The sequence below is a fragment of the Scatophagus argus genome, chromosome 17 (assembly GCF_020382885.2).
Source record: "Scatophagus argus isolate fScaArg1 chromosome 17, fScaArg1.pri, whole genome shotgun sequence".
Taxonomy (NCBI): Eukaryota; Metazoa; Chordata; class Actinopteri; family Scatophagidae; genus Scatophagus; species Scatophagus argus.
In genome coordinates this window covers 6,902,156-6,926,779 of record NC_058509.1, presented here as the reverse complement: position 1 = coordinate 6,926,779, position 24,624 = coordinate 6,902,156, and the positions used below count along the sequence as shown (strand labels likewise).

General features: G+C 42.3%; 1 protein-coding gene across 7 annotated transcripts in view; it reads left to right on the top strand.

Moving 5' to 3' along the window:
- rbms3 (RNA binding motif, single stranded interacting protein) overlaps positions 1-24,624 on the top strand; it is a 249,107-nt gene that overhangs the window by 30,155 nt on the left and 194,328 nt on the right. For 6 of the 7 annotated variants that reach the window (XM_046417466.1, XM_046417469.1, XM_046417464.1 and 3 more), the window contains one exon: positions 21,944-22,168. The exons of the other annotated variant lie outside the window; for it this stretch is intronic. In XM_046417466.1, the coding sequence (XP_046273422.1) occupies positions 21,944-22,168 (225 nt within the window). The remainder of the gene's footprint in view (positions 1-21,943; positions 22,169-24,624) is intronic. 7 annotated transcript variants of the gene reach the window in all.

The following is a 24,624-nucleotide window of genomic DNA, read 5'->3' as shown; positions in this document are numbered from 1 at the left end:
ATAAATACTAGGTTATATATGTCGTGGTGGAAAAGAAAGCTTGACAGGCGTAGTTAGAGTAACTAAGAGAGATGCTGCTTGCCAAGCATTTGATTGTATATACAGTCTGAAATGGCTGACATGCATAATAGAGTGAACAATTAAAATCTTTATTTGTGCCTGGAAAACTAAAATTTAGTCAAGCAGAGCATGTAAAAGGACTTTCTCCTCATATCTCCTCATATTTTCTAAATTCAACAGTCAATTTTAAATTTATCTTTTTTCTCTTTTGTCTTCCATCAAACTGTATTCAGTTACTGAGACAGCTAAAGGTATTAACAGTGATGTTTCACTTTTAGGAACCAACAAAACTACTAATTTGGACTAAGATGTTCTATATAACTTTAACTCACCAGTCCCTGTGAATATATTTTAGGTTTAATGTGCTGAAATGACTACACCTGTCTTTTTCCCAGAGCCTGATCTTAAAATCTAAAAAAAAAATAAAAATTAGGTTTATCCAACTGTTTCAGCTTCGCCCAGAGGAGATGGTTTGCTCTTGGTTGAAAGCTGTGTGTGTGTGTGCACAAATTATAGTGAAAATGGACTGAGGTGTTCGGCTTTGCACACATGCAGTATCTTCTGAAATGAGGCGCCTGTGTGTGCGCTCTCTCAGCTAGTCGTGGGAAGTATTGCAGAATGGGCAGGCTTGCGCAGAATCAGAAATGTTTACAGAGATCACAGAGGAAATGAGGTAATTCTGTGGCGCTGCTAATGGCGGAGTCTTGACAGAGGTTATGTTTCATTTATCCCATCTGCATCAAGGTCGACGTAGCAATTACCACAGCAGGGAGAAGCTAAAAAAGAAAATCCACTGGCCCACTGGTGAATATACAACAAATCACCTGAGCTGTTCAGGGCAGGGAAATTTTAAAAGGGGTGATATAAAGTGTAGCTCAAAGCCAGACTATTTAAGCATGGAGGAAGAGAGTGAATGGTTTATTACCCTGCTCAGCAGAGTAGCTCTAAAAGCCCACTGCAAGCTCACACCTTTTATTCAGCTTATGCTCCTGTGGCTGGTTTAGGTGACATGAAATGCTGCTCATTCTGTTTGCTGAGTGAGATATCCACCACTCGCCTTTTTAGTCTCGGATTACAATTAACAGGCTTCAAAACAGTCCCCACTGCATATCCGCATTTTCATTTTTTTCCTCTCATAACAAATGTTGAGTTAAGCATATATAGAAGGAAATTAGCAGGAACTCTGCCTGCTTTATTAGCATGGCGAGCACGACAAGGATCGCCTGAGTTTGCCACCAGGCCCTTGTCACTCTGGACCTCCATCCTCCTTCTCTCCTCTCACCTGAATAGCTGCTCAATACCTCCGTGTTGTCCTACTTGATCCCTTTACCGCCGCTTTCCCACTTGCCTTCATCCCTCCCCCGTCTCCCTTCCCTTCCTCCACGCTTGTTACAGACTGTCAGGCTAGCAGCGCAGCACACTTGCTGTGTTCACGCCGGTTGGTCAGCTCAGATTGGCATGCACAGTGTGTCTCCCGGACTGACCTGCCTGCCTGCGTTGCTCTCCTATTAAAATTCCTGTGCCAGATCCCCAATGAGGAGAGTGTAGCAGGGTCAGCCTGGCTCGCTGGCCTCTCTCCCCTCCCCGTCTGCCTAATGAAGAGGACGCCTGTTGGGTTCATTATTAAAGAACTGCAAATAACAGACAGAGAAAGAGGAGTGATGGAGAGGTGGGGTTGAGTGAGATGGCAAAATGGAGAGAATGAAAGGGGAGGGGTGGGGACCGGGAGAAATTGCTAAGGCTTTGCCATTTCCAGCAAGAGACAAAGATGCACAGTCTCTTTTGTTTCTAAATATGGTTTCCTATACTGTAGTGCTATTCCTCTACTTGTGCTAGGCAGCTTTTGAAGCAGAGTGTGGACACTTTAGAGTCTATTGTAATTATTTGAATGGCTTTTGTGTCTAATATATGAAATTTCAGTCATGTTATTTGATTAGGGCCCATTAAAATTCAAACAACTAATTCACAATTTTGACCTTGTGCTGGTCAATAGCTATACTGGAATAAAATCAGTTTATATAAATTTACCTTTTAAAATATTTGCATGAAGATACTTTTATTTGTGTCTTCAGCGCTCTGCATTAGTGGAAGCCTATTCTGAACCGTCTTCGCCACAAGAGGACCCCATTTGCTATAACTGCCTCAAAGGCAAGGCAAGTTTATTTTTATAGCACCTGTTAAAGCGCAGCAAATCAAAGTGGATTACATAAGACATTAGGCATTACAACAGGGTATTAAAGAAGACTGATGTGAAAGGACACATTTAAATAGTATGTACTTACTGCTCTAGCAGAATATGCTGTTATAATGGTTTTTATGCCCTCAGTGAATGTTTGTTTTTTTGTTGTTTAGTGGAACATAGTCATTTTGTGAATTTGGCCGGAATTTAAACTTGAGTGCTTCTTTACAATCAAGATGAAAAAAAATAACAATTACAAACTGAATTATCGAACTTCAAAAATTTTGTTTCAAGGATTCAGCTTATATGAGACATTTTACTGTAAAATTACCTTTCGGCCTCCTTGCAGTTTTCTTTCTATTGCGTTGGAGGTTTGTGCACATCAAAAAGTGAAAAAATAAAAGAAAATCCAGCGTGTGATGTCACGTTAATGCCTGTGGCGGGTTTATCTGTATGTCTGTTGAATATTCAGATAGTCAGCACGAAAAATCCATATATGCTCAATTCCTGCTTCTCCAATAATTTGCTGGAGGAACCATTAATTATGTTGGAATTATCATGTAACTATCCGGCACACCCATACACTCAGAGGGTGCAGAAAAATTTCCATATAGATACTTAGGGGTTTTTTTTAGAGAAATAATACAATTCCTTATAGCTGCCTGAAGCACATCCATTCTAAATTAGTCCTCCTGCTGCAGATGCTCTCAGTAAGTGATGTGGGGCATTATAGAGGGTATTACCAAAGTCCTCAGAGGCCTAGCCTGGGTTCCACAAATTGCGTGTCTGTTTGTGTGAAAATTCATGTGTGCTATGCCTGTTCAGGTTTTAAATACTCATGGTTTCGTCTGCAGAGCTCTCCGCCATATGTCTCTCAGGTGTCACGTCTCCCAACACACACCAGGCAAAAGGTTTAATGCAAATTAAACCAACCATAAACAGCCAAGCGTAACGGCATAAATATGTATCGTGATCTCAACTGCAGAACCGCATCTTTGAAGTGGGAGCGCCCATCTCATGACTCGAGAAAGCAGAGAAGAAAAAGAAAACAAAGTGATGGACTGCGACTGTACGCTGCTGTGAATCGAGCGAGGGATGTTTATATGATTTTCATGCCGCATGACCAGGGCTATTAGTTTCTGGTCGCCGGTAAGACACAGACCACAAGGCCTATTAAGAAGGAAGCTGGCCAATTAATTTAAGCCGGATATAGGATCAAGTTGCACACAAAGCCCTACAGAAAAAAATATGCATTGAAGGAATAAAATGAAAAAAAGGCAAGTCTCCTTTTTGGGGAGAATGAAACATGTTTTATTCAACTTGTTTCAGCAAGCCTGTGAAAAAGAGCCTGCTTAGATTAGCACATTGAAGCTTCCTATCAGATCCAACGAGCCTCAGATGTTTACAGTCAATCATTGATGGAATGACAACAAGCAGCGAGAACACAGGAATGCTGCTGTAAGGGCTTTTAAGACATGGAAATTACTGCAAGATAGCATCCACCACCGTTATCTCCACAGCGTAGAGCAAACATGTTGAAACAGTCATATGATTTGATGTAGAAATAATAATTTCAGATTAAACTGCTGTAAGCATTAATTGGGGAGAGCCTGTATTTTCCCTCTCTGTGTGTGTCTAATCTAGGTCACAATTGGACGGCTCATCCCTGTGCAGAAAGTAAATCCACCTAACGATCACAAAAGGCCTTATCCTACTGTTTACAACACGGTCAAGTCGATATCCACTGGAGACGTTCAAATAAACAAACCATAAATGCTGGGGCTTCTGCTGGCCTCAGAGATTATCGCTGTAACAATGATTAATTTTAACAACCTGAGCTAATTGTCTCCGAAACTTTAGTTAACAGCAAATATGATCTAGCCCTGGGTGCTTTTCTCTTCTGTAATGAAGAATAATGAGCAGTGGAATTACTGCCGGCACTTTTTTCTCTTTGCGGCGGAGATTTGTCGAGAGCACAGAGGCCAGCAGGATGTGAGTCCGGGAACGAAGAGATAGTCTGTATCTGTCTGTGCGTCTGTCTGTCTGGGAGGAAACAAGCGAGGAAGGAAGGAATAGAGACTTGTGTTTGGCTTAGAGTCAAATCTGAACCCCTTGATGAATGTGAGAGAGTTAGCCTTTTGCCTGTGTATTTTGTATCAGCCTTGTTTCCTTTTGACGCTCTGCTCTCTGCTGCTTGCAGGCAGTGTGTCACATCTCACCCTCTTAGGAGGCAGCCTGTGAAGCCTCGGCATTTTTGTTTTTGTTATGATGGACAAAGATATTGTCCTCCCCTCCCTCCTCCTCTTTAGACTCCTACTCCTCACCTCCTCTCTGTTTACTGTCTTCCTTCTCTCTGTCTCTGTCCCTCTTTGCTATCTCTCTCCCCGTCTCCCCGTGTGCCTGTGTGCACAGAGGTGTTTAACACTAGTACTGCTGTAGGAAGCAGCTTGGCCTTGAGCAGTGTCTGTGATTTGCCTTCAATCTTTGCTGTGCACTGGAACACCACCTGAGGCTGGAGATGAGACCTCACCACAAGTGGCAGAGCTTAAACACCCTCTTTTATCTACACTATCTCTCCCCTAGTGAAGTGACGGAGGGAGGGAGGGAGGGAGGGAGGGCCATCCTGATCCCTTCTAGCTGTCCTCAGACAGCTAGGACATAAAGTGTGTGGTGTTTATGTGGAGGAGGAGACCTTCAGCACTGCCTGGCAGCACACAGTACAGTACATATCGAGGAAAGAGATCTAATTGATCTGATGTTTTTTTTTTTCTTTTTTTCTGCGACTTATTCAGCTTGACCACGACTACAGAATATAATGTTTGTCTTTCCTCTTCACTCTTTCCACTTTTTTTTTCTGTTTTGTTTGGAGGAGGACTGCCCAGCATTGGTATGGCCAGTGCGGACCTGTAAAGGATTAGTATTGTTATCACATTCCCCCTTCACCAAGGTGCAAAAAGACCCTGACCTTTAATGTAATCACTCTAACCTACACAGTATCTGACACAGCACAAGCGTATCCATATCCTTCTCTGCCTGCAGTCCACAGGCACCTTGGGAGAGTCAATAGATGTAATAAAACTTATTAGTGCAGTTGGATTGAATATGTACGTTCGACTTGAAGCGCAGTGATGTTAGGGTCACCCACGTACAGCTTAAATCCAACCTCCAGTATTTCATTCAGATTGCAGCAGGCAGCTCCATTACTGAAAAGGTTGCCATTTCTTTGGAGAGGAAATTGGCAGCTTTCTCTCACTCCATCCTGCTTTATGCAGGGGGGGGGGGACTCAGATGCCCCTTAAAACACTGAACTCTGATTTAACCACAAGCCTTGATGGGGACAGGATCTGGCTGAAACTGCACAATCTTGGGTGAAAGGCCCTCATGCTGTGTGTTTGATGGGAAAAAGAGGAAGGGCATTCAGACATGATTTTTACATTACCACGTACTTGCAAAACTCACACCCTGACCCTGTATGCACCTTCTGTTTACCATCATGTATATTATATATATTTAGAAAACCTGAGATAGAAAAATGAGCTGTTGGAGAAGCTTTCACACAAAAAAAATATGGGGTGAATATCGTGTATCCAAAGATTTGTTCTTTCCACACGCTGTATTTACTTTTGATAGCCCTGCATTGATTCAGGGAAAGCTTGTTCATCCAGTCATCTATTTTATTTTTATTTTTTGTGTATTTGCGAGTTAGTCAATTCAGGTGCTGTGATCGGGCAGTTTGCTGGATGCGTTTTCTAAGTTCATAGCGGTGTGTTCTTCCTCTCAACAATAGCTGCACTCCAAATGACTCACGCGCTCCACTCCTCTGCTCGGCTCTGTTTGCAAAGATGTACTGGAGAGGGTTGTTGAACTTGAGGGCAAACCTTGAGGAAGTATGTGGTGTGGAAGCAAATCTGCTTTATCGTACTTCAGAAAAAAATTACAGAAGCTGGACAATTTGATGGAGGTCAATAGTACTCAGGGTAACGTGTCTTTAAATGGATGATGGATATCTTTTATTATTAAGTACTCGCCACTTGAAAGCTCCAGTGCTTATAGAGGTGCACTGAAAACAAATAGTCTGATGGTACGTCTAATTTCTTCACAGTTTTGATCAATAGTAGGTTACGAGATTCCCATCATAAAAAATATGATTGTCATCATAAAAACAATTCGTAGAGTGTTAAATGTTAACGTTGACTGGCATTTTGGCCGTGCACTCCACCATCATTTGACTTGTTTCGACAAACGAGTGGATAAAATTGATTGTATCATACTCAGATCTTAAGATACGAAAGGCTAAAGGCTAAACCCTGCTTTATTGATAGCGTTAGATTGTTTTGTTTTAAAGCTGGCTATTACAGAATTTGTATTTATTGCCGAGACACAAGAAAGTCCTTCAAGAAGAGTAAAATCTAATTTTTTCAACACAAGCACTCGAGCCTTGAAGCTGCACAATTCATTAACTGAAAGGCAAAGAATTAGAAGCAGGTCCGATAGGAATCCTCACTGCTGTGTGTCACTCGTCTGTCTCATCAAATGAAGCGTTAAAAAGAACAGTCATCTTCAAAATAAAAGCAAGGAGAGTTCTTAGGTTATCACCTCATTAATTTGCTTCATTCTAAAGAAGAAAAAAAAAAGGCGGACAGCGTGAATGTGTGTCGCCATTCAACATTTAATTAATTTCGATCACCTCAGGGTATTGCGAGTCCACTTCTCACTCAAGCGTTTTCGCTAAATGACCATTTTTAGCCTATTTCGCTCACTCTGTTTATCTCTTTCTTAACCCTCGCTCTCTCTCTCTCTCTCAGTCCATGGTTATTAACATCTTTATCTTTATAAAAACACAAGGAGCCTCTCTATAATGATAACTTGTTGCTCTCACATTTCAGCCGACTGAGAATGCAATAAAAATGGGACTTCACTGAATCCACATCTTTATTATGTCAGAAGGGGCCACTGGCTTCAATATGGTCTTAGAGCTCTGCTTGTCTCGATGTCCTACTTTTTTTTGTTTCAGTGATATTCCATTTAGATCTTTTATGGCCTGAGCTGAGCAGTTTACTAATAGACCTTCATCAATAAATTGCAGATAATGTTGGCAATACTCCGTACTAATCCTGTTTGCGCAGCTATCCAGTGAGAATTGATGACATTTTTCTAATACTCTGTGCACGTGCACACAGAAGTGCTGAGGACTGAGGGGTTATTTGGCAGCATGGTGTTGGTTGCGCACAATTTTAATCAAAACATCCAGATGGGTGATTATTATGATCTTGATTATTATACCTCATATACTTCATGTTTAATCCCAGCAGTGAATCTTCTTTTACTTGCTGCTTTCCAGCAAGTGTTGTGTACATCTTATTTGTTCTCACTGAGTAATCTTGCTGAAAACAGACCTTTAAAGAAACAAGCGGTAAATATCCAATCAAAGAGAGGAAGTGGAAGTCGGACTCTGTTACACTGCTAAGTGGTGCCGCAGTGAGCATGTCAGTTATTAGCCTGTGTGTGCAGCCTCATAGGGGCATTAATTTGAGGCTTAGCCGCTACAGTACACATTTAAATTACATTTTAACATAATTGGTATTAAAATGTCAACACTCAAATGTTGCTTTATAAAAAATGAGCATCCATTACTAACTGTTGTGTCTAAGATGTTACTGAAGAGTGTAAAACAGTTGTAAAAAAATGTAAAGCGTTTCAAATGAGAATTTCCTTAATTTTACACTAGTCTAACTATATGTTGCAAATCATGAAAAATATATATAAAATATTTAGCATCACATAAAGATCATCATTTTTGACATCATCAGTGTGGGCATCATGCAGTGTACTGGTTGGGCCATTGAATTCAGCCAGAAGTCTTGTAGAGGCCTGTGGGAGGAAAACAAGAGCGCATTAAAAGTGCTGATGAATCCAATCAGCCTGTTCCCAGGCATCCAACACAGATATGCCGGTGCACTAAGCAGCGCTACTCAAGGGCTTAATTAGAAGGATGCTTGTGTATTGTTTGTTTTCAGGCATTAGTAATGTCTGTGTGTCCTGATAATGGAATTGGCTGGGAAATGGAATCGTTTGGCCCTGCCTTCATGCTGCTAGGCCTGATACTGCTTGTCAACACCATTGTTTCCTCACCCTCCTGTGGAGCCCCTATCGATGTCACTGAAGGAAGACCGCTCTGCGGCAGCCAGCCAACCCCTCAGCCAGAGCACCCAGGTTCGCTTGTCAGCTAACAAGGCCGTCCGTGTTTGAGAGGAGTCTTTTGTATTAGAATCCACTTCAATTAACAGCTACAGCCCTTCCCCTTCAACTCCAAATCATTCCACCATTGCATGTATGCAAATAGTTTTGTCTGCTTATCCAGCGTACGTCTCACTACGTTTTTCTATTTCGCCTTCCTGACCTTTTGCTCTCCTGGAAACTGATGTGTTAACAGCTACAGGAGGCTTGACCAGTATATAAAATTAAGGTGCAGGAGTGATAAATAAGGATGAACACTGTATGCACATATTGAACTTTGAATTTATTTAGTTGCAGCATACAATTTCCCCATTTGGACTCCCTGTTCCTGCTCAATGATAGATGTTATATAGAGAAAAACCTGAAAATGATCTTGAATAAAAAAAACATGTACTGAGTATGTAATCAACTCAATTCTTTGCTAACCACTGGGATAGATAATAAATTGATGTATAACCTGAGGAAATACTCATTAAATTTTCTGAAAATGGTCTGCTGTCTGTTTGACACATAGCTAGTTAGAGTGTCACATGATACCTTTCTAATTTAAGATAGAAGTAGCATTTCTTTCATCTTTATCGAGTGCTATTGATTGCGGGCTACTTTTACATTAACATTTACCTACATGAATGTGGCAGTTCATGGCACGTTAGTTAGAAAGTCAACCAGCCAAGCCCCATCCACTTGATACAGGATTAAGTGAAGCTAAGGAATTCTTTCACAGGGTGAGGCAGGAATTCAATCAGTCGGACTATGGGGCTAGGAAACTGGGCATCCGACACAGTTATGCTTCAGCACTTTTCAATTTGGGCTTGGCCTGCTTCAGCCTCCGGCCTGTAGGGTATCATTAATGAAAGTCGCATTAGGCGTCCCTGTCATCCTTAGTCATCCTACTCAACCAGTAGGAGGTTTCATAGCTGTATGGGAGACTAATGTTCATTGCTGTATTCAATACAGCAGTCCTGTTCCTCAGCTCTACTTCTGTGTGCTTGATACCTGCTGGTTCTAACAAGGCGAAATGAGCACTAGCTGCTATGGAAGTCCCAACTGCATTCTGCTTAAGAAACCTTAAAGAATACAGAGGATACCTGAAATGATCATCCATTGTTGTCTGTGTTTTTCTAATTTTATACTGATTGATTTCTGTTATAGAAATAGCTGCTGCCCTTTTCCTGTCCTCTCCCCTGACTGAGCCCTTTCACTGTTATCTTCTTCAATGATTCATGACGTTTACGCTGCTCTCTTCGTTCCTCAAGTGCTTTCTTGTGTGGTGTAGTAGAGGTCATGGATTCCTACATTTATGCAGGGAAGATTAGATGGATGTCTTGGGTTTCCTCACACTGTGACCTTAGCCTTTACCCGAGTGCTTAACACAGCCGTAACCTGGCCTGGTCTGTCGGATCTTTGCCCCTCAGTGGGGAGCTCCATACTGTGAAGGCCAGCTCATGCTGCCAACTCGTGAAGTTCCGAGGCTGTGACAAATGGCCTTTTAGTAGACATATTTGGTGAAAACTATAGTAGTGCTTCCAGTGTGCAAGTTAATGTGCTCTCTGGCCATGCTGTGTTTAGGTGATTTGGCCACATAAGGTCAAATTCCAGAGCAGGAAACACGTACTGCATTTTTTGGATGCTGTTTGAACTCCCGTGTCAGATAGCTGCTGCTGGCCTGTCAAGCACTGATTTCCAAAACACTGAATTTGATCTGTTGCTCCATACTGTCACCAGGGAAGCTAAGCTAAATGCTAAACTGTGTCATGGCCCTTTAACACAAACAGCAGTGTGTTGCTTGTTACTTTTAGAGTGTTTTGTGTGAACGTTCTTGTCCATGTGTGTCCATGTCTGTGTAATATGTGTGTTATCTGCTTTGTCTGGGCCCCTTTTTTTAACCTCTTTGTGATGTGTCAGTTTCTTTTGGCATTTTGACAGATAAACGCATTGACAGCAAGAATCCCGGGGCCTCTTCGCTTCTCCCCGACTCTTCGTTTGACTTTGTTGTATATATCATGTCACCACTCTTATCTCGTGGCTCCATTTCCATACCCGAGCTGTCAAAAGAAATCAAACTCATTTATCTCCCTGAGAGGTAAGATGTGCTAAAAGAGGTCTGAGTTGGTCTGATTTGGATGATAAGGCGATATGGAAATACAAGGACACTCAAAAGGATTCATAGTCAAAAGCCCACAATATTTATTGTTACTACATGGGCTACACACATGCACACATAAACAATCTCTTCCATGCTACATATGTGTACTATGAGTAATTAAATCGAGTCTGGCAGTAGTCTTTTCTGCCCTCTCGCAGATTGAGAGGCTGTATAAAACAGGGAGTGGAGCATGTGGAATTTGCAGTCCTCCATCTGCAGTTGCCCGCATGGCCTCTCGCGGCCCCGGGGGGCGTTTGCTGCAGTAGGAGGATTTATGTTGTGCAGTGCAGTGAAATGCATCTTTCCACTGCAATCTTTGACCACCAAACATAAACCAAAACCTCAGATGATAGTTTCATTAGACCCTGTGATCTTAAGGAAGACTTGCGGTGTGGATTTGGAAGCGATTACTGTTATTCTGACGGAATTAGAGAGATTGATGCCCGAGATGAGAGTAAATCATGAAGTTTCTACGAGCTGACTCAGTCTTCCTAGGTGTACCCTCCCTGCTAGGTTCTGATTTATTGTTAGTTTGGCCCTTTGCTGAATGTTGGTGAACACTCTAGTGTGCCCCAAATCATTCGGTCCCTGAGAAATGAGTACAGAAGCAGAAGAGATGCTTAGAGGTTGACACATGATGATGATGATGATGATGATGATGATGATGTTTGCTTTACAATATAAGCCAACTTATACTACTGAGCACTGTACCTTGCCGGAATTCATGTATGTTTGTCCAAATAGTGTTTGTCCACTGACAGCGAGTGGCAAAGAGCAACAAAAAGGAAACTGCAGTCTATACATTGTCTAAAATTACCTGTGTGACCCTTGACATTTTGCTGCCCATTTATCATCTTATGCCGTGGTGTATGTTTTGTGACTGTTGTGATGTGCTCAGCATCCTGTCAGCTGCTGTTCCAGAGGAGCATGTTATCCTGTGACTGTGGCAGGGGACAGGAAGCTGCTGTCTTGCTACAGAGGACTGTCACAAATACTACGAAGGGCACTGCAGGCCAGACGCACGAGTGCATGCACTTCATTAACTTAATTAATTACAGAATGCAGTTCAAGTGCCACCGTCAGTCCTTCACAGTAGAATTTTATGTGTTAGCTGTGCCTTCCATAACAGCGCCAGTAATGCTAAAGTTGGGAAAAGGGACTGAGGACCATGGTGATTTGAAATACTATTTTAAACAGAAGATCTGGGTTTCAACACTGTGCAAGGCCTTGCTTTCATGCTGAAGTGTCTGAGCACGTTATTAAATCTCTACCAGCACTTCTAAATGGCTGATGAAATTTTTTTGACACGAGAAGAACATTATCTGACAGGTTGTGGTGCTTTGGCATCACACTGCAGTCCTTTCAAAACAGTGACAGTATAGCTGTCGACTTTTCTCAGGGGGCCAAGAGCCACTGTTCCGACATGTCCCTGTGACACCGGTCTAGAGGGGAGCTGGAATGTGTTCATGACTGTACATGCGTACCCTGTTACGCTCCATTGGGGTGCAGAGTGGCGGGATCACTCTCTCTATTTTTTCCCACTGCAATATCTTACGCCTTTCTTTCATATGTTGAACGAGTGAGATCGAGAGATCGTTGAGCAGGAGGTAGAGCATTTGGTATGACTCAATGTCGATTCTTTCTTCAGTCTATGGTGTATAAAGGGCCAATGTGCACACTTTTCATTGCCAGTGAAGTCCACAAAAAGGAGTGTAAACACTTGAGTAAAGTGGTTTGCTCTTCATGTTTGGAAAAAAATAAAAAAATAAACTTGCCTTTCATTGCCCATTAATTGGAAGGTATTGCATTGTGAAAATATGCTGCAACACATTGTATTTAGGTAAAAACCTGGCCATTTCATGTCCTTCTCAACTATTTGAGGGCAAAGTGTCTGGAGTGTTTTCTCTTCCTGGTCTTTTCACGGTCGCTTACATGGTTCTCACCCAAGGCTGCAAACACAAAAAGAGAAGGTGTGTGCCCTCTAGAATTTCTTAAATTCTTTTGATAGCTGAGAAACAAATCTACCCTCTTACTGCACAACAGGAAGAAGGTGATAATAAAAGTTTGATCCAGCTCTTAACCATAGGAAAAACTCTGTCTCCTTTGCTCAGCAGATAATTGTCTGTTCTTCTTTAGTGGAAATCAAAACAAAGCCCAAGGTTTAATAATGATCTGTGTTCATAATGGCTTCTCACAGCGGTACCTTCTCAGCATTTCAGCAAGTCATATTGCAGAAGAAGGCCTCATATGGGAAACTCACATAGAAATGTGTGCTCGAGTCAAAACTATACAGTTTTCATCTGAGCGGAGAGAGAAGACTTTATTGAATTTAAAGAAAAATGATAACATCATATGGAGACAGTGTGCAGAGAAAATAGACTTTTATCAAGAAGTGTTGTTATTGGAGGACTGCAGTGTTCGCTGACTTGGTGGCAACTTGGTTTGTTTTCTGGTGCTCTTGTCTTAATTCTTCATTTCCAGCCTCCACAGGGATCTGAAAGAGAGAACAAAACGAAAAAGAGATCTCAAGCCTGAGAGGAGAAAAGAGTAACTGTGTAGGGGAGAAAAGCGTTTTCTGGCCATTTTGTGACCTTCACCCTTTGAAGTTGTTATTCATATGAGTAATGTGTATAAAATCTGTCCGCGTAACTTTTTGTTTTCGTTTATGTGGGGTTTCTTTTGACGGCTGAATTTTTGCTCAGCAGCCCTTTGGTCTGTTGAAGGAGTTTGACAGCATTACAATATACAAACACACAATATTACAATTATGTGTTGTCTTTGCCCATCCTCTTCAATCTTTTATATAAGTCGACAGTTTTTTTCCTCTGTACTTGACTGCCTGACAGATGTGCACATTTGAAGGTAGTATCAGGTTTCTTTCAGAGGTGGAAAGGGGGTACAGGCCTGGAAATAGCAACAGTAGGCAGCTGGGGTTCATGTCATCCTGAGAGATGCTGCAGCAACCAGGGCCCATCTGGAGGGAACAGGAAGCCAAGGACACTGCAGAAAAAGAGGGGAGGGGAGAGGAAAATACAGTGCAAGGCCCTCCAGATTGGCTTTGTCATTGGACCTTTGAAAAACCCAAGATGGGTCGTTCTTTCTTTCTTTCTTTAGCAGTCAGACGCAGAAAGAGAGTCAGATTTTAACAACCTCTGACAGACTGTCATGGAAGACTCTACTTTACCTCAAAGTCATGCTCATCTCCTCTCATCTAACTGCCCCTCCTCTTCCTGTCTTCTCACTTTGGACCACTGGGACAGATGCATCAATGATACACAGCCGATCTTAAGTGCTGTCTTGTCCCGCCGCAAGCTACAATGTTTAAATACTGATGTTTTAATACCGAAGTACTGATTTTGTTTTGTACCACAACCCAATTTATTGTCATGATACAAGTGTAGGTAGTATAGGAGTATAAAACTGACTGTGCAGGTTGTCATATCCCTGACCTTTATGAAGGTTCATAAAGCCTTCATAAAGCATTAAGACAAGTACAATTTTTTTTTTTTTTTTTGCTCAAATTTAATTATTTTGAACTTGCATCAGGTTGCACAGTCCAGGTAGATTCTTGTGTGGCTTTCCGGTAATTTTATAGGTAATTGTGCCGTCTCTAAACTTTTGATCCTCTCTGAACACAGTCACTTTTATTCATCAGTGCATTTCAAAGCATTTCCTTACACGTGTGGGCTCACTTCAGATATATCTACCCTCTTAAACTGCAGTAAACTATTTAAAGATGCTGTATTGTTGGCCGATTAGTTGGTTAAGTCTCTGCAAAGATGTGACTGTCTATTGCAGCTATTGTCAGTTTAAAAGTACAATATGAGTAAATCCAGGTGAGAGATATAGAACTTTGTTCAGCGTTCAAACCTACTCGCAACTTTAATTAGTTTGCCCACTGTAGCATTTAAAATAACAAGATTAGGTAGCAAAGAGTAGTTGGGGAAGCAGTTGTAAAATTGCAGTAAGCAGAAATTAACCACTAAAACAAATCTCAGTGTTTGTTACTGACTGTTAATTAAGAGCACCGTATATATGCTCTGCACTCTTTACCTGTGCTTACTCTGACTATGTGTGGCTCTTTCTGCATTGTGTAGGTGTTGTTTTAATGGCACAGAGCTCCCAACAGCACTCAGGATTCAGTGTGCTGGACTCAGAGGCCTCAGGCAATCAGAGACATCCATCATCCACACAGTTTATAGAGTGATGGAAGGAGAGAGGGAGAGATAGAAAGATATACAGAGACAAAGAGAGAGAGAGAGAGTGAAGGGGAGACAGTGATAGAGCGAGGCGTACAGACAGAGTGACAGAGCCGGAGGAGTGGGTGTATAAAAAGCATACATAAGAAGAGGACTAAAATGTCAGTGTGAAAGCGTTTGTCTGGAGGTGTGATCCACTCAGACGGAGCTCGACTGCCCCAGTGGGTAAACAGCTGTAATCATAGTTCAGCAGCAGACATTAACAGCCTGTCTCTATACTGCAGTTAACAGGTTGAAGTGCTGTGCATTACATCCTGGATTCCTGTAATTCAGCATATATATTTGGTGCTCTCAGAGTTTCAGGGTCAGGTTTTTATAGTTTTATGCGTTTAGTGATAAATGATTGAAAAGATTTTGAGAAAATTTCAATCCAGGTGGGTCCCAAAAAAAATCATGCATGGTCCAGAATAGACCCAAGGACAGTTAACACCTGATCCAAAAATGTAGTTGGATTTCTCTCTGCCGACTCTGGTAGCAGCACAGTGTGCTAACAGTTAGGAGCATCGGCAGTCGAATGAAGTCTTTTTCTTTTCTCAAAAAGCTGAAATTTCAGTCCTGATAGGGAGTATAACCTAATTATAAAACTATTTTGAATCCAACCCAAACCTGGTCCCTGATCGGGTTCCCGGTTCCAAGAATTTGAGAGGGTCTGTGAAGGTTTGCTTTTTTTGTACATCCATCAGTCCAAAACCTAATGGCATTAAATTTACAATGTTATAAAGCAGAGAAAGTCAGCACATTTCTCAGCCTGAAGCAGGAACAGTTTTTAAAATGATGAACAAAAATAATAATAATCTCAGAAAGACTCATTTATTAATCTTTATTCTCACTGCAGGTTTTATTTCTACTGCCCACTGCTTTGGAGCATTAGGCCTTTCTCTTAAAAACACTCAGTGTAAATGTTTATTGCCCCTCACCACTGAGGAGGTGGATGCTGTTGCTTCTTGTTGGCCCAAGCATAGTGGGAGACTGAGGGAAGATGGTGGGAAAGGCAACTCGAGTACTTTGGGTATACGTTTTCCTGTTGTAGGTGTTATCGAAGTCAGGCCAATTCGCTGAAGTGACTTTGTCTGTTTGTCATATCGCCTCCCCACCCCATGTCTTTCCATTTGCTTCCCATAGGATGTCAAGATGCAAATTAGAGGCTCTACATCCGCTTCACAGCAGCAACTCGTGGGCTCACGGTTCATCAGAGCATAAACACGTGTCAGGCCAAGGAAAATATTTGGAGAGAAGGATAACAGACACTGAAAGTTGTGAGGTTTACTAAGAGCTCCAAGTGTAGAAGGGTCATATAATTTGTTCGTCAAAGTTTGTCAGAGGTCAAAGACTTAGGAAAATATCTTTCTTTCTGTCCTCTTTTCTCTTTTTTGAGGTAAGATCACAGAAAGTGCCCCCTCTGCACCTCCCATTCTCTGCTTTCCAGATTCAGAGCCACATTTGGTATGAAAAAAAGGTATCTTAACAGAAAAAGAAACACCATCTCCTTCAGCTATAATACTTAAACTGTGTATTATGCCACCAAATACCTTTAAATGGCTGTATTTTAGGATAGGTACATTGTGTATCATCTCAGCAGAAGCTCTTCACAACTAGGGTCACAACAGTTTGCATGGGGACTCCAGTCAACAGAGATTTCACAGTCACACTGAGGTCAGTGCAGAAACCTTAAGAGTACAACACAGTCTAAACTTAGCACAGCTGACCCCAAGTACAGCACTGCATTGCTTGTATGAGTGGCTGTCAGCCGTCCCATGTATAATGTCACCCCCTGACCCAGTTGCCTTGGTTACCACATGCTCCGTATCCCTCCAGACACTCATCTTAGATCGCAGGAGTGCTTTCTTAGAGCGTTAATCGAAGAAGTGGAGAGGAAAAGAGTGAGAAAGGGAAAGAAGCAGAGACACAGTGTGATGTTGGCCTTGCCAGCCCTCTCTGCTCCGGTGTTAGCGAGCGTGGAGGCACCGGGGTTAACTCCTCACTTGCTCGTTGCTTCCATGAGAGCAGCCCGAATCCTGTTCCCACCTACCAGAATCCACACGTGCCCCGCCACTGCCTCGGTTCCGCTTGAACTCGGTCCTCTGTAGAAAGGATGAGGGTGGGTGGGTGTACAAAGGTGCCGTTAGGGATTGTAGGTGGAACTGCTGGTGACCCGCTGAGCCCGTCATACCTGCGTCTGATGCATTTTGCCAGGAGTGACAGCTACAGCCTGCGTGTTTGGCAGTGGGTAGCTGACTTGTGTGAGGGGATAAGGATTGGCAAAGAAGAGCAACTGGTACAGAGGAGGCCATTTCACGCAACACAGCTTCCAGGAAGTCAGTCATCAGGATGCCAAAGGAAAGCTGCATCTCTTTCATAGCCGGCCAAATGGAGCAACCAGGCGTGGAGGACCCTCTAGAAGACAATATCCCCTAACTAATGCCATCTGGGATGACTTTCTTGGTCCTTGTGTTGAAGCCTCTCACCCTTAAACCAGTCATTTCAACTTTCATTTCAAAAATGCTTTGGTACTTGGTTATTTACTCATTTGTTGTCATGTTTTAGGGACCTCTTTTTTGTTCATTTGATGGGTTTTGAATAAGAATTGAAGAAGTTTTATGCCAGTGCACTGGAGGTTGTCTGTTTTTCTGCATGTGCTTTGTGTGAAATGGGAATTTTGAGATGACACAGAGAGGAAAAGGGACCGTTTTGGCAGCGCTCCAGTCTCTTTGACGAAAAAGGCTGAGCCAAGATAAGACAGGCCAACAGGAAACCAGGGCATTGTGATTTGGATCTGTGTTGTGGGAAATCAGCACTTCTGCCTTGCAGTAGCCATGTATCCAACAACAGCTGTGGGGCACAGAGCCTTCAGGATCATCAGATAATCACAGCACAGTGTTATTAAATCCATAGAGAAAGGAGAAAAACTGCAGGCACAAGACTGTTTGTCCTAATGTTTACTATTACACCTTGAGATAAAGGTTACTACACCTTAAGATAAATTTAGATATATCAGGGAAAAAAATAATACATAATAAAAGACGATCGGTTACCTTGGGGCGATTTATCTTGCAAGAAAGTCATGTACAAAGCTGAGACCATAAAACCGAACCACAAGCCATAGAGATGTTTTCTTGTTAAACTTTCTGTAATACAAAAGCAATCTGATCCCGTTCCTGGCAATAGGCCACAGTTTTCTTCCTCAACACCTTACCGCCGTGTGTATTTGTTCTGTTGTGTTAGAGATTTCACGGTGGAAATATTTCCTGGAAAGCAAGGAATTGTTCAGTACGACCATATTATTCCTTAGAGGAAACCTCATGGGGAGGTTTCATCATAGTTATGGGGTCACACAGTGCTCACCGAGAAATGACTCCTCCTTGTTTTTCAAGGATGTGATGCTATCGTTACCACCAAAACCAGGTTGCATTTAATTTACTCTAGTCTGAAAGTGCAATAAATTTGCAGTTCATCTGGCAACTTACTCGTTTTATTCTGTGAAAGTGCTGTATATGAAATATGCATTAGTTTTCTGAATTTAAATAAAATCCACCCTTTAGTTGACCGAATTGAATTGGAGGACTGCAGTGTTGACCCGTGGTTGGATACCTTCTAGTGCTGCTGCACATTATATAAAGACACCATTTCCATATGAGGAGCAGGACGCACAAGAGTTCTGTAATTTGCAAAGGTCCATTCCTCTGACACCCTTTAACCACGCAGTGTCACCAGGGAGAGGAGAGGAGAGGGAAGGAAATCACTTAACCGGTGAAAAATGGACTCAGGAGAGGTACTATGCTCTGGTTCATCTCAGCGTATTAATGGAGCCACAACCTCCACTCACTTTTTCAGAGCTGAAAGTGAAGCATTATCCAGTTTCGACTTGCATGTTTAGAAATAAATGATGCTGACGCTGTCCTGGCGGGCTGAAGTAGTTACATTTTTCTCCTTGTTTCAAGAAAATAATGTTCACCCCTCCATTTGCGACAGGCATTATGATCTAAGGTTAACAAGCTGGAAGAGATACTGATATGTGAATCAGGCAATTCAGCTGTTAATCCAGATTATTTTTTCTAATGCTGCAACATTGATATTATTTGGACTTTATTAAGGCTCAGAATGTCCTATCGCAAGGGGCCCCACATAACCATCCTTGCTTTACATGAGGTTGTGTGTTTGTACTGTTATGTTTGTCATAATGCCCTGTTGCCTAACCTTCAAAATCATAACTACTAATTCTACCCGTAATCCTAACCCTAAATACAACCCTAAATTGCAAAATCTCGTGTTGACCCTCAAATGGGAAAAATGTTTCCATTCTCCAAAGACTTAAGTCTGCTTAAGTCGAGAACTCATAGCGGTCCTCACAAAGGTAGACACGCACACACGCACACACACTCACACAAAGGATATAATTTTCTATTGTTAAAAAAGCGGAAACAAGATTTTTCTACCTCATCATCCATCATCCCCCTTGAGCAAATCAACTGCAGCACAAACAGACATATACGCACATGCATGCACTCACACACACACATCTGTTTGCCTGCATGTAAAACGCTCCCCCCCTCAGAGGAGGAAAATCCTTGTGTAACCAGATCCGATCGGCCCTTATATAAAATGGAGAAATATGGCCAGAGTGTAGCTCTCTGACGAGCCGCTGAAAGTCTGTGACACGAATCTGAGTCTGGGGACCAATCATGAATTCCAGTCGAGGAATGTCGAGACCCTCACATCTCAGCCCTGTGTTAAAACGCCGTCGTGCTTCTGCGATATAAAAGGCAGAAAATCTTTTCACTCATGCAGCGTAGCAACCATGCCTTAACACGTTTTCATCAATGACTCTGTTATCATGTATAACCGTTAAACACGACTCGTTATCTCTCCCTTGAGATAGGTTCTTACCAAAACACCTCCGCATAGACGAATTAGTTCTAAATTTCTCATCTTTGGCTGAATGATCCTCATTTTTAAGGCCAATGGAGTTTGTTGCATGGCTTGGGGCAGCACTTAAACTCTATGAACTGGTGTATACTTACCTTAAAGTACCGGCTGTGGTCGTGCAGCTTAATGTACCATACTTGGGGCTGTTCCTTCCCTTCTGGCTGTTACAGTGGCAGAACAATATAGCGAGAAGAGCGTTTCTATAGCACTCAATAACTTGCATCAGTGAGGCATAGCTCTAAATGCTGATTTGTTGTCAGTACAATATATCCTGCCCACACACAGTTCTCAAATTTTGACCCTGTGACTAAATCCGTCATTCAAAGCCTGAGAGAAAATAACATCTCAGTGTGTCTGATGTGTGAAAAAATGCACAAAACTGCTTGATTTTATTATTTTTTTTTTCTTGCAACTGAAGTTTCTATCTTTGATACTGTTCAAAACATGCATGGTGATTCAACATCAGCACTTCACATAGGACCTACGGTTTTACTACACCAGTGGGGCTTTTTCATGCTCCTCTGTGGACTCTAAGCTTCACTGTATGTGCATTTATCCTGCTTTGGGGGAAATGGCCTCCTCCTGTTTTATATTAACATGAACTCTAAACCTGTCGTTCTGTATTGTATGTATTAGTCTGAACTTTGGCTTACATTTTCCCCCTCCAGTTCTTTCGTGATGAAGAATACAAGACTGGCAAGCTTTCTAAGCACAGCTGTGAGTCTATATTGCTGCCAGCGCTCTCCTCAGTATCCCTTGTGTGGGATGGCCTCTGACCTCAGTGAAAATTCAACAGGGGCTAAAGGGGTCTGTTAATGCTCACTAGTGATGTGCAGCTGTGTTTCATTCAAGGTGGTTTGTCTTTGTCGTGCACACTATTCGCAAATCTAAATTCAATCATGAGCAAATATTCTTTAGATTGCATCATATTTCATATTCATCTTATTTCACTGTGAGAGTGAAATCTGAATCAGAATGAGTAGAGGAGCATAAATAATCTAATGAAAACTTATGAATTCCTTTTATATTTCTTTAAGACCCCTAAAGTTACTCAGATTAGTGATTGTATTAAAATCATCACAGATGACGATTTTCATTATTGAATAATCTGCAGTAGTTTTGTAATTGTTTAATAGAATTAATTGATTAAAAAAATGATGTATCTCTAAAACAACATGTTTTCATGAGCTAAAGACAAAGTAAATTTCTTCATCTGCTCATGTCCATGAAAGTCCATGTGACCATGCGTTTCTCGGTCTATAGAATGGGTTTTACGTGGTTTACTTAGGTAATGGCATATGAGGCCTATCAAACACCACTTGAATTTTTCTGACTCAGCAGATTTTGAGATACATTGGTTTCTTTGTACAGCAAGTGTAATCCTGGCAGAATCAGAATTTAATTAATGCGTTAATACTGAGTGTTTGGAGACATAATGCAGGTTAAAACAAGCTCCAAGTTGCCTTGCAAATACTATGATATTTGCCATAGGTCTTGTTAAAATGCCACATATGTGTGTGTGTGTGTGTGCCCTGTATTTGTATCTGTGCTCCAATGGCCACGACAGCCCACATAACCCATGTCAGAGCTGCATAAGCCGGCCTGTCAGCAGATTCAGTCCTGTGTTTTCTGGACCCTGGTTATACCCAAATACATAATGCCACACTGGGAAGCCCATTGCCATGCTGTAATCCAAGCATCTTATCAAACCAATCAGCACTTTTCCAGCAAGAACATATCTCGACCGTGACAGAGGGGGGTTTCACAACATCTGGCGCCTCGAAAGAGGGAGGGAGAGAGGGAGGAAGAAAACGAGTTAGGGTGAAAAAGAAAATGTGAGAACAATCTTCATGCTCTGGTATGAAGATTTTAGATCAACACCACATCCTGCTTTCTCTTTCGATGCAGGTCAGTGAGCGGGCAGTCAGTTGTCAGTACTTGCCTGCTGTAGAGTGAAGGCTGCTCTCAGTTATGCTATTGATGTTCTTGACAGTAACATTTGTCACTGCACCTCCTCACAGTTTCTCTCTTCTTCTCTGTCTCTCACCCACACTAACCTCATCCCTTACCCTTTCCCCAACCTCCTGTTTCCTCTTTTCATTTCCCTTCCCTTCTGTTTCCATCTGTCCTTCCCACCAGCCCAGCGCAGCGGTGAGAGGTTACCACAGCAGCAAGGCAGCAGTCATGAGTCCAAGTCTTGGCTCCAGTTGGACCACTGTTAGCGGTGGTGGTCCAGGGGCCAGAAGCGGCCCCTCCTTCGCCCGTGCAAGTCTGCAGCATTACCTAGCTCACCAACAGCAACACCCGCATCACCACCCTCACTCAGTGCACACAAGCTACGCCTACTGCCCGGCTCATACAGCTGTGAGTACAACAGATTTCATCCTTCGGCGTCTCTGTTCAAGCCTGTTTGTTGCTCTCATCTCTTAGAACACTGCTCTTTCTGTCTCTTGCTTTTCATTTCTAATCACCCTGCCTCTCTGGTGTCCATTAGTGGATGTACCTATCAGGGAAGCTCTCATGCACACAGCAAATTCTCCTTCTCCGTCTCCCTCTCCTCCCGCCTCTCCTTTCTCTATCTCTTCCCTTTAATCTTTCCCACACCTCTCTCTCATTGTGTACATCAGTTTCCCCCACCATTTCTTCCTCCCTTCTTCCTCTGCTTTATCTCTTCCTCTCACCCTCTCTCATTCTCTCTCTTCTCTGCAAATTAATTTGTTTTTCTTTCATCCGCCTTCTGCATCGACAGCGCAATGAGAGACTAATTGAGGTAGAGACACTTTTGGACGGCTTCCCTTGTCATTATCCTTGGAATTAATTGCTGTTCTGCAATCCGTTTGATTTGACTTTATTGGTACGATCTGGTTTTCTAATGTAACGTTTGGGGTGTGAGTGGAACTCAGGCATGAGCCAAATTGAGGAATTTTATTATCGTCATGTTGCTGTCACAGTCAAAGTGCTGGAAACAAAATTTTGGCAGTTTTTTATTTCTTCCTTTAATAAATGTATTTACAAGGCTTCACACCAAATCTCTCTCTCTCATTCTCTCTCATTTTCCATTACAACACTCTCTCATCTTGTATACGCACCACTTAAATTCCCAGCTGCATATTTGCCAACATGTTGAGACTCCCCTGAAGCTCTTGCATGCAACGAGGGAAGAAACTGGATCGGATTTAGACATGATAATCATCACTGTAGGTTGGTTCCTGGTTGCATACAGAATTCCCTTTACGTTATCCGTGGGATATTAAAGTACACATTCACTCAGGACTAGACTCTTTTTTTGTAAGCAGGAAGGAAATTATCTTTGAGTGCTCAAGCTGTTTTGTGTTTTGTCACCATCATTAAAAAACACCACAACTGTCCTCGCTTCTACTGCCGCCACTTAAGGCCAAGAGGAGCAGGGGTGTTTCAAACCATGTGGCGCACACAAACAGGAACCAAAAACAGACAGCATTCCTCAAGATGGATATAAACGCTGCGGCTGTGGTTCTAGTTGTCGTAGGAGTCTGTCACATGCTTTTGGGAACATCATGGTCCTTTCTTCACTGCCACACCCCTGAGGAGCACAGTCACTGGCATCAACATCCAAGACCCAGGAGTGTCCAGATTCTTTTCATGTTGTTGACCTCACTGGGGTGGTTTGTCAAAAAAGCAGAACTATCACAAAATCCTGTTCTCCAAAATCCTATCCTGAGCATGGTCATTGGTCAATACATCCCTCCACTGAAAGCTACTGAGCCTTATCAGACGCTCAGCAGCTGTGTGACCAAACAGACAGAACAGAGCACTGAACCTCAGTAGTTTTTTTTTGTGATGAGTGAAAAGTGAAACCTGGCATCACAACTGTGAGATTATGACTTCAGTTCTGATTTTGCAACTTTTAGACACAGGTTCTCGCATTGCCGCTAGTGTTTAGACGGTTAACTTTCGACAAGTTTGGCTTATTGTGACTGTCAATGCACAGTGATGATTAAGGCAGCGGACGAATGCCAACACGGCTCGGCTCACACTGTCGACCGAAATGTATGAAGAGTTTGCGTAAAGAAATGTTCATATTCTTTTAGTTATCAGAAAAAGTTGTTTTAGTTGGTGCTAACACTCGGGTATCTTACAGTCACAAGCAGAAAATTTCGATAAAAGTAATGACTTCTCATCTGGGTTGCAGGTGGTCTAACTATGTTGTTTGAGGGGAAAATGTGTGTAAATCCATTTGAAATGTCTTTGTATTGCATCACTGTTTGTAATCCTTTCTAGTCTGAGACATTCCAGGAAATGCACTTTGGGTGTTTTCACAAAGCCAGCAGCCAAGAGGTTGATAGTGTAACAAATTCCTTGAATGAATTTGAAACAGACAACACACTGAACAATGTGCAAATTCACAACAGACACACCTCTGTCTTGATTTTCTTCTTGTATTTTTGTTCTCCACTTTGTTGTCCTGTGTGTGTTTTTGTTTTTGTGGGATGTTCGTAGGCAACGCACTCTCACACTACCCGCTTAACCAGTCTTGGTTACAAATCGCCACGGGGTCATCAAGCTCTTGGCCGCGTGTTGACCCTTTATTCTCAAACCATAGCAGACTCTGCTGGCTTTAACTGGCCTGATTTCGTGGGACAGCAGGGACGGTTGTTTTCCTTTCAGCAGTTTTCATTTCAACCCCGCAGAAAGCAATTTCTCCCCAACTATCATGCCTTTGTCCTGGGCTGTGACGAGTCAACACTTTGGCCTCGAGGAGGATTCAGTGTGCCTAGAGATGGCTAATCCAGACACTAAGAGTAAACAAAAGCACGGTTCCTTTGAGTCTGCCTTGTGTG